General features: G+C 39.2%; 1 protein-coding gene across 8 annotated transcripts in view; it reads right to left on the bottom strand.

Moving 5' to 3' along the window:
- Positions 1 to 1,392: 1,392 nt before the first annotated feature.
- Positions 1,393 to 10,674, bottom strand: part of LOC107101754 (mitogen-activated protein kinase kinase kinase kinase 4-like) — a 145,579-nt gene continuing 136,297 nt past the window's right edge. For 5 of the 8 annotated variants that reach the window (XM_015400787.1, XM_015400790.1, XM_015400788.1 and 2 more), the window contains 5 exons: positions 9,128 to 9,228; positions 8,857 to 9,006; positions 8,617 to 8,776; positions 7,784 to 7,923; positions 1,393 to 4,750 (listed from right to left, as the gene is read on the bottom strand). In XM_015400787.1, coding sequence (XP_015256273.1) covers positions 4,667 to 4,750; positions 7,784 to 7,923; positions 8,617 to 8,776; positions 8,857 to 9,006; positions 9,128 to 9,228 — 635 coding nt within the window. In that variant the 3' untranslated portion in view covers positions 1,393 to 4,666. The remainder of the gene's footprint in view (positions 4,751 to 7,783; positions 7,924 to 8,616; positions 8,777 to 8,856; positions 9,007 to 9,127; positions 9,229 to 10,674) is intronic. The other 3 variants (XM_015400789.1, XM_015400791.1, XM_015400794.1) reach the window with 2 other exon arrangements.

Here is a 10,674-nt window from a genome sequence, read left to right as displayed (position 1 = left end):
AAATTAACCAAGTCAGTGAAATATTAAGTAAGTTAATTTCAAAAACTCTTTTTTATTGTTCTGATACTTCAGAAATAGGGTAAAATAAAATGAATATTTTTTCTCTTATCTTGGGCACAGGGATTTAGGAAATATGGGGCCCTTTGAATTGAGAAGACAACACATAAAAAAGACCCATTATACAGCTACAGATAGTTTAATAGAATAGACATACATTATTTGTTCTACTAATGTCCCTCTCTTCTTGACCCTTTTCTTCTTGTTTTCCTCTCTTTGTTTTGTACTCAGCAGACTTTTCATGATGCCTCAAAAGGAATGACATTTTTTTCCAAGCACTAAGCTCACTTAGCTGATTGTTCCCTCCGGTGTTTCCAAAAAGGCAACAGCAAAAGTAAGTAAAACAGTCCTTCTTTCACTGTAGAAAATCCATGATCTGCTTATCTTTTCTCCATTTTTCATTTGGATGAAATAATAGCTGCATGAATCATGACAGCAGACAAGATAGAAGAGAGCAGCAGGCGGGGTTACCAATCTACTTGCTCTGGAGAGCAGAGTTCGCTGCTTTTATATGTTGTTGCCAAAGTCTCCAGTAGCAGAAAAAAATCACTAGATTTGGCGTTAGGCACTTTTTTTTAAATAAAAGTGCTAGAGGGGTCTTAGGTTGGTATTAGGTTGGCAACACTGCTCTCTCTCTCTCTCTCTGCTGTCTCTTTGGACATTTCTGAACATGTGCAGCAAATGGACTGAACCAATGTATAGGACACTGAAGGGGGGCCCTTCGAGACACACTTAATATTATAAGGTTTCTGATGGCATTTTAGCAAAGGATTTTTATCAAAACATAATTAATGTGCACAAATAAGGAATAGTTGTATTAACCATACATGTAAACAGTTTTATGGGGCCCCAAGTTCCTTGGAGCCCTAGACAACTGCCTAGTTGACTCTGCTTGGGCACAAATATTAAACTTCCCACATCTAATTATGGAGCTTTGCACAAGACGTCTTAAACACATTTCATATGGTGGAAACTTCCCTTTTTTAGTTGAGCAGAGACACACAGTCGACCTGAAATCAGACATGGTGGCAGCAACAGTGACTTCCCCCAAAAGTTATAATTTACAACACAACAGTGGAGTTTTTTTTTTTTTCTTCATTCAGGCTGAATATGAATCTCTACATGATCAACGCTGCTGTTAAAGTGTAATAACAGAGAATTTAATCTCACTGCACCAACATTTTTTCATGTGAATCGCTGTGTAATTTTTAAGCAGAGTAAGAAATGTTTATTAAGAAAAAAAAAAATCTATTTTAGATTGGAGGAAAAACGAGCAGCACAGACCACCGACGATGTTCCCTTAAAATTACTTTTTAAGTTTATTCAAAGAAAACAAAAAAAATATATAATCAGGAAAATACACAACTTCCTGTCATACACAGAGAGGACATAAGTTAGAGAAGCATGGCAGAAACAGAGGAAAACACATTGCCTCACATCCAAGCCTGCAGGAAAACTTACTGCAATGTCACCATGGTTAAAATGGCAATAAGTGAATACCTGAAATGAACAACATCTGTTCTTTATTGTTTTCAATGTAGGTTGCTTAGGAGGGAGGTGGTAGAAAAAAAAATAAATATCCAATTTAAAAATAAAACAAAAAACAGGCTCATAAAGCAGAACCACGAAGTGTAAGGAACCCAGATCGTTAAACATAAATACCGTGATGCACACATTAGTGTAACAAACATTGCTTCTGTAAACATTTTTTTCCACCTAAGGTGAGCGTAATAATATTCAACCACCGCAGTCGCATATTTACGTGTACATAGACTTACAGAAACAACAAAAAACTACCACGTTTCTTAACTACCTCTAAAACTTAAGAATACACAATGCTTCAAGTGTTTTTTTTTTATATATATTTTTTAAAACAATACCTAAGAAGTGGTTTTTAATAATAGTTTCACACGTTTTAAATGCTGCCCTCTTGGCACTGGTTTTAACTTTTACCTGCAAGCGGACGCTTTCTTCCACCAGCAGAAATGGTATCATTGTTCGCCTTTTATAAAAGTCATTGCATTAATTTATAATAAGAGTATAATTTTCATAAAATGGATGCAGCCATTCTTCAAGGCCTTTAAGCATTAAAACAAACACGGTGGGTGCTACTGCGAACCTCGGACAACGGGACTGAGGTTCTAACAGCCTCTCCATAAACTTTGGGACTGACAGGGAGCTGCTGAAGTATGTGTAATGCTGTTTGCATCCTTATAAAAGTTTGAATATGTAGCTGGAGCACAAATGGATGAGCAACTTTTTTTTCTATAATCTGTGGAAATGGAGGAAAATCCAGCGGGACAGAAGGAGGAGATCAATGCTGCAGCTCGTTGCTCATTATTCCAAATATACAGACATCTTTAAATCTAAGTTTGAGGCGAAGAGAAAAACCAGCATCTTCATAAATCAGAATATCCACAGAAAAGTTCATTTATTTCAAATATTTGGTTCACAAAGTCCAGATTAGATTAGATCTATTCAATTATTTGGATTATGGTGGATTATAACTAAAGAAAAATAAACAAGATTCAGATGAGCAACTCAGGGTTTCACATACGACTAATAACAAGAGATTTGTTTGACACACAAATGTTATGGCTGAAATAATCCTAAAAAAAGACTCCTGTTGCTGATAAACTAAAAGGTTTTTAAAAGTTCAGAGTGCTTTGACAAGGAATAAGCATGAGAAGTTAAGTGGAAGGAAAAAGTGCACAAACGGGAATAACGGCATCCTTGAAAGGATTTGTGTAAGAAAGCCCTTCAGAGGAGATTAAGGACATGAAGACTCGATGTGTTCGGGACACGGACTTGTCTCGAGTCACTCCTGAACCAGACCCAGAAGTGACTTACCTGAACTAATGTGAACAGGACTGGACTGTCTTCAAAGTAGTCCTTTTAGATGAAGTAAAACAATTTGATTCAAATCAACAGAAATTCACACTTAAATATTTACTCTTTGTTATAAATTTGTAAATGAATTTCATAAGTAAATGAACTTTTTGATAATATTTTAATTTATTGAGATGCACATGTACAAGAAAATGTCAAAACAACTTTGAAGCATGAGGGGGAAATAAAAAGAGATCTGCTCTGTGTCGCCCTAAAAAGACACACTTCATCACAGCAATACTGAAGTCCAAAAGTGTACGTTTTGAAACAACAAAGTTTTAGTCCTCATGTTAAAGCAAGCAGGGCTCTCAGGAAGCCAGAAGACGAGGGAGGGGGGCGGGCACGGCTGCAGGAAAGAAAAGTACATCCACACTCGATGAGAGGTCTGCTTTTATTCACTTTCATTTGAATTGAACACCTAGAATTGACCACTTGTGACAAAGATACAAAGAGAAACATCATCTCATGCCTTGGACCACCACACAGTAAGAAGTCTCTCTACATTCTGGACACTTAGTGCATTGAGTACATACAAATAATATAGATGGAAGATGAAGTGAAAGAAGGAAAATGGAAGATAGTCCGCCTCCTGCACCTGAAACTAACCCGCTGAACCATGCGTTTGCCTCCCTGCCATGGGAATTCGATTCGCCGACAACATCGAACTCTCCCGCCACACATACGCACACACACATGCTAAACTTTCCTCTAATTCATCCGTCCATAAACACCTTTGAATCGCTATTCACAGCACCACCAGTTCACCACTTCTGGCCGTCACAGCTGACGACGAGCGTCGGTTCGATTTCATCTTGCTTTCTCCACATACAGCTCAAAATGGAGGAAACAAGCGAGTCGCGGCCTGAGGCTGAATGTGCATTAATGGAAAAACGAAAGCTTAAAGACACGTTTAACACCTCTTTGTTACACCTCTCTATAAGAATTCAGAAAATACTAATTTGAAATCCATCTGCCTGATCGGTCCTTTCTCCTTCCTTCGTCCTGTTAAAGAACATCAAACACGCTCCTATTAAACACCAGGTCTCACCCACCTGCTAGGCTGCGTCCAGGGTTTCGGATTGATCCTCCAACCAGGCGTCAGCCCTCAACCGCCCAAAGCTGCTGTTATTTACATCACTGCAGCACAAAACAAGACTAACTCCAGGCTTCCTTACAGGAGGCAGACCTGCAGAAAGTAGAAGCTGTAGAAGTGATAGTAGCGTTTGCAAAACTCCTAGCTAAAAGACATCGATGTTACGGACCAACCCGAGAGCACGGAAACGAAGCAGAAGTTCGACATCGACCCCATCGTGACGTGACAAGCACCGAGACAGCTGAGAGAAAACACAACGTCGTCTGTCCTGTTTTCTAAAATTCACAGTTGTTTATTTTCTACCTCCCTTAACGTCTAAGCTATTGATTTCACTTCTGCAAGAAAGTCGTCATTTCCGGTATTTCTGAGGGGCGGCGACCTTTTCGTGGCCGTCGCCGCGTCGCAGGTTGAGCCCCAGAACCCCTGGCGTCGAGCTCTAGAAGCTGAAGTTGTCGCCGTCGGCTGCTCTGATGGGCCGGTCGGCTGGTGTGTCCGTTTCTCATTTCGTTTTCCGAGGATTGACAGAAACATCAGAGGTGGGTTCTGAGATCCAGTGTTAGCGAGGTGGGGGACGATGCGAAGGGTGAGGAGAAGGAGGAGAAAAAACGGAGGGCGGGGCGTGGACCTCTACCAGCTGAGAAGGTTGCTTCGGCCCAGAGTCATGAAGTAGACCTGGCTGGAGCCTCCGGGTCGAACCGAGGCGAAGAACACCTGGACAGGAGACAGAAGCGGGTCGGAACTTTAACTGGGTCTTTTATTTAACAAATTACTGACAGGTCTGTTAAAGAAATATTTCCTAAAGTGCAAGAGGTTAATAAGAAAAAAAAATGTCTTTATCATTTCCTGTCTGGGTTTTCAAGTTGAAAATCCTTCAACCAAATAAGAAAAATCTAACCCATAATCTTCCCTGGGTTTTATGCAAACGGGAAGTAAATCTAGAAAACAGAGAACAGAAACTTGGGCAATTTGTAGTTCCTTACTCAGCTGAGCGAACAAAGGCTGAACATTTAGAAAATTACTTCAGTCTGATGCTCTGCAACGGTTTTTAAATCCAGATTTGTTCAGGATGATATAAAAATCTTATATAAAACAGGTGTTTTATTTAAGACGTTTAATATGGAGTCATATTCAGAGTTAGAATACTTCAGAATTCTTTGAGCAACTCTGGAACATCTTGCTGAAAAAAAAAACAAATATGTGGTGTAATGTGAACTCCGTACTCGTTCAAACCTTTCTTTTCTGTGTTTTTGTCAAACTACAAACTTCAGTGTGTTTTCAGATCAACAAAATGTTACTCAGAACTGTGAAAAAGGGAAGATGACAGATGCTTCTTACTGTCGTTACACATAAAGATAAAATAAATGTGGTGGGCCAATTTTATTTATTTTTATTCAGCCTCCCAAATGAAATCCATCAGTGAGCGACTCAATTTTGGAGAATCTATAAACAAAACAAAATGTTGTACGTTGAATAAAATGGAGATTTATGAAAGTGTGATAAGAAGAAAGCTATTGGGAAAACAACAAAGGTCCACTCCAAGTTAAAACCATTGCATGATAAAAGCATAAAACTAACAAGCACACAACATTCATATGATGAAACATGGTGGTGGCAGCATCATAATTAGGAGATCCTTTTCTTCAGCATGACCAAGGCTGGGGGTCAGAGTAAATATAGAGAAAAACCTATTTGAGTTTTGGCTTGTAGAGAAACAAACAGCCAAAGCCTGCAGATCAGAGGAAGGCTTGTAGTTAAAGCAACCAGGAACCATAAATCATTTGACTTTATAGTACCAGTTAAACATTACTTAAAGTTTGTTGTTGCAAAACTATAGAGGTCCCAAATGCTTGTAGTCCTGTGGTTAAATCCCCATATATATTTTTTGAATTTTCTGTTTTTTATCATCAGTTCCTGTCAGGACTCCTGTCTGTGTGTTTCTGTGTTTGTGTCCCTTCATCTACCAGGAGTTGCCTGGTTCTGGTCCGCCTCCTCACACACCTGCTGATGGTTTCCTCATTAACGGAGTGTTTGCCAGTTTTGGGTACTCTAGCCAAGCTGAGTTTTGCTGAGTCAAACTGAGTTCTTGTCAACCTGAGTTTTAACTTTGTTTTTGTCTTTGCCTCTCGGCAGGAAGTCATCCTGCAAACTGGATTTTTTGGGCCTTCTCTCCCTGAAGGATCAACTGAGCTATAAACTGATCTGGGGGTTCAAACAGGAGGTTTGGATCCACTTTCCCCAAGAGATCGTTTGAGCTTTGCACTGAGAAAGGGATTAATCTCCACTACGTCCCGTTCAAGTACCGCAGGAAATCTGAGTGGCAGTCAGTTTCTCCGTTCACCTACTAACAACCGCATTCTGGGTAAACCCTGTTCCGCCCTCCACCGAATCAGACAAACACTGGAACTACAGCATTCATACTTGAGTCAAGGATTCAACAACTTCTCTGGAAACGTGAGTCAGCAACCAAATCCTCTTCTCCAAGTTCACAAATCAAATTTCCCACTGAGCCTGAACTCACCGCTGTGTCTTCCCCTCACTTTTCAGTTCCGGTTGAGCAGTGTTCAGAGCAACACTTCTGTCTGAATTATCTCTTCAATAAAACCTGTTAAACCTTTTCCCTGATCTCTTTGTTTGGTCTTCTGGGTTTGGGTCTGAACCTTAGTAAAATCATGACAGTTCCTTCTTTTTTTTGACAACACTTTCTAACATTTAGCCACTAGGGGGCGATTTCACTGGTAAAATTAAAAGGTCTCCTTACATGTTGAGGTATCTGATCGTACACCCCTCTGGACCAGCAGATTTAAGCCGGGCGTACACTGTAAGATTATTATTATTTCGATCGGGGCGACTTTAGCCTGATCGTTCGTTGTGCGTTGTGTAGTATACAAGGGGTAATGAGGGGCGATCAGCCTCTCACCACCACCTCCCGATCAGGAATTTAAGGTCGGGAGAAAATCAAACAGGTTTGGATTTCAGTTGGCCGTCGTTGGCCAATTGCTCAGTGCGCAAACAAGGATTCTTCTTTTTTTTCTCTTCCTCTCAGACGAAAACAAAGAAGCATGGAGGGTTCGAGTGAAATGGAGTGTCCTGGCCCCTGTACAGAGGACATATTACTCAAAGAAATTCTAATGATGATATGCGCTGGAACATTTGCTCAGCCATGTCTTTGTCCAAATATGTTGTCGCCTTTTCTTTTTAGGGCTTTCAGCACAAAAGCGCACAAATTTCCAAGGCAGCACGTTTCTCACTAGTGAGCTTCATATTTCTCTTCTACTCATTTGGCTTCCAGATAGAAGAGTCCGAGTAGCGACATCTCACTGCGGAGCGGAGACCGACGTGGTTTTTAGACGTGCAGTGTGAGCAGGTAGATCGCTTCAGAGCCGTAGCTGTATGCAACGATTGAAAAAATCATACAGTGTACGCCCGGCTTTAGACTTTTTTTTAGAGTTCCTTGTAAAAACAAGGACACGTTCACTCCTTTAGATTAAATCCTACATCAGAGAACCGAGAACATGTCTGATCGCCTAAGATCCATGTCGGTTTAACTGGCTTTTAGCTTAGTCAGCACGGTTTAATGGGACTGTCATAAAAGCAGCACTCTGAGCAAAATGACTCATTTGGCGGCGGATCTAAAATTATTTCAAATTAAGCTTTTCCTGGTTAAAAAGTTATTCAATATATATATATATAAGTTTAAATTACTAAAAGGTTATGTTCAGCGATAATGAGAGTTATGGTTTTTACCTTGTCATTTCTTTCACAGAGGAACTTGAGTCTCTGGGCTCTCTTATGCATAAAGACTCCGTCCAAATGACCCGTCTCCACGGAGCGGATCTCTATGGCCTTCTCCCCCCAGCCCATGATCTGATTGGATCGAATGTAGGCTAAGGAGAGATTTACAAGTATTAGTACACTGCAAAAATTTAAATCTCATCAATTTTACGTCAAACTGTCGTATTTTCTCTTGAAATGAGCATATACAGTAAGTAAGACAATTTGCCAATATATTATTATTTACTTTAAACTAGGATTAACAACATTACTATTTAATTTTATCTGTATACTATCTAAGTATTTTATTGCAAGGGCAAAAAATACTCATTCCATTGGCAAATCCTGCTTAAATTAAAAGCATTTAGTTAATATGGAGGACGAGTGCCGGAATAAAATAAATAACTTATGAAATAGTAATTTAAATATGTGATTAATTTATTAAAACTGGAAATAAGTACATAAATACATAATTAATTATATGGGCCTTAATTGAATAAATTGGTTACTTTTTTTAAGAAGTGAGAATAATTATTAAATGCTCCTGCACTAAAGCAAACCATGAATTTATTTAAACTGTCACACATCCATCAAAGTCAAATAGGCGGGACTAGGTCCCTAGAAACCCTGATATCTGATTGGCTGCTTCTCACTGAGCAAGATAAGAAAACTTAGAGGATTTCTTAAACAAAAATTGTTTTCATTTCCAGTTTTAATAAATGAATGAGGTATTTATATATTAAATAGTGGCACTCATCACCCTCCATAACTTGAAGTCATTTTTCCTGATTGTTCTAGTCACTCACCAACTGAGGTGGGCATCTCGCCCCACTGCAGCACCACGTCCTTGGTGATGCGCCCGTAGGTGTTGACATAAACGCCCTCGTCCTCGTAGCACACCAGCAGCTCGATGCCGTCGGTGTTAGGGAGGATGATGATGGCGTGGGACTGGATGTTGTTCTGAATCTGCAGGTGAATAACGAGGATGTCTTCATGTGGTCTCATTATTTTTAAATCAACTCTGCAGGGTTTTGGGGCGGTCTTACGTGGGTCGGCAGGTAGATGTCATAAACCGCCCCCGAGTCAACGTCGACAGCGTGGAACCCTGAGCAGGAGCCGTAGATGACCTTTAACCTTTGCCCTTCCTCCACAGTGAGGTCAACCAGCAGGGGCTTGTGCACCAGGTCGCCAAAAGACTGAATGCAGACCAAAACATATAAGTTTAGTCATTTACAGCCAAACATTCTGCCGCAGCAGGAGGGACGAATGTTGCTTTCTTTGGTTGTAATTTGGGTTCATTAATCATCAGTTCTCCACCTTGAAGGCCATGAACTTGTGGTACGGTTTGGGCGCCCAGGCGTAGACCTCCACAGAGTTCTTCAGAGCCAGAACCAAGAACTTAATCCTCTCGTATTTTACTGGAAAAAAAAAAAGATTAATAACATTCAAATTAAACATCAGAATGACACAAAAAAAAGAAGCAAAATGGTGGGGATGCTTTTTACTTCGGTCACATTGGTTGGGTAAAAATCATCTTCTCTCAAATTAGTGGATTTTTAGTTCAGGTTGGATTTTTATATACACTCAAAATGGGAATCCATTTAAGACGTTCATGGGCGTTTCTAGACAGGGGCCAAGGGGGCCAGTGCCCCTGTAGATCATGTCCTGGCCCCTGTACTGAAGAAATAATACTCAAAAAAATTCTAATGATGATCTGAGCTGGAACACCAAGGCTGTAACTTTGTAATAAAGGCTGATGGGGACACTCTAAGGGTGGAGGCTGATGAACCTACAGTTACTCCACCCGAACACTTTCATTAACTTTTTGTATTTTCAAAAAATGAGCTCAAACATATATGTATTGAATGTTTTCCTATTGTTGAGAACAGAAGAGAACCAGAATACACTGATATTTATAATTATAGATAGTTAGAGAGATGCTTTTTTAGTGCATTATATATACTTTATAGGGCCCAAAAACATTAATGTATAAAAAAAATAACAAATACAGTAAAAGCCGATTCCAATGCCAAAATCAATATATCTTGCATCCCTAGAAGTACAATTTCAATTCCATCCAGAAAAAATTGGATATGCTGCATTTTAAATATAGCATAACATGTTGTTTTCTTGTAAACTTTGTGGTAAACTTGGAGATATATTTCATTGCATGTCCCAGTAAATCTGTTTCACCTTTAAATCTGTAGCTCTCCCTACTTCTCTCTGAGCTCTGTTTAAAAAGATTTATAAAGACATTTACTATTAGCATGATGACAGAAAAAAATTTCAATACATGCAGAAGCTCTGTAATCTGATTCTGTCTGTACAATAAAAAAAACACCTGTAACTGTGAGTCATGGACCTCTGTGAAGCCAATATTTTTTTAATTAGTAAAGAAGAACACAACATTTAAACTATATTTTCTCAAGCTTCCTGCATTATAAAAGTTAGTATAACTTACATAAACTTAAACATACATAAACATAATCTGTTGCCCTTTTTAGCTGAAAAAGCTCTGTATGTCTAACGAATAGTGTTGCTAATAAAAAAGTGAATCCAGTACAATGTTTTATTGCCTACCTGGAATGGGTGGCAATAGTTGAATAAACTTTTGGCTCTCAAAGGCCAAAATAGTGCGACATTCATAAAATTATAACATGTATAATAGTAGTGCAACAGTAAGACAGTAAAATTACATTAATAATTGAATAATCTCTTTTAAACCCTGAGTTTTGGCTCTCAAATGCCAAAATAGTGCAACTTTCATGAACGTATATAACATGTATAATACTAGTGCAACAAGTAAGAAAGTAAAATTACTCTCAGTGGACTGGAGCAGGCCAATAGTGATAGTTAACAAAAAG

This window comes from Cyprinodon variegatus, unplaced genomic scaffold, assembly GCF_000732505.1.
Source record: "Cyprinodon variegatus isolate N-32 unplaced genomic scaffold, C_variegatus-1.0 Scaffold1147, whole genome shotgun sequence".
NCBI classification, from domain to species: domain Eukaryota; kingdom Metazoa; phylum Chordata; class Actinopteri; order Cyprinodontiformes; family Cyprinodontidae; genus Cyprinodon; species Cyprinodon variegatus.
The sequence above is the reverse complement of the archived record's forward strand: the minus strand, read 5'-3'. Positions and strand labels throughout refer to the sequence as shown.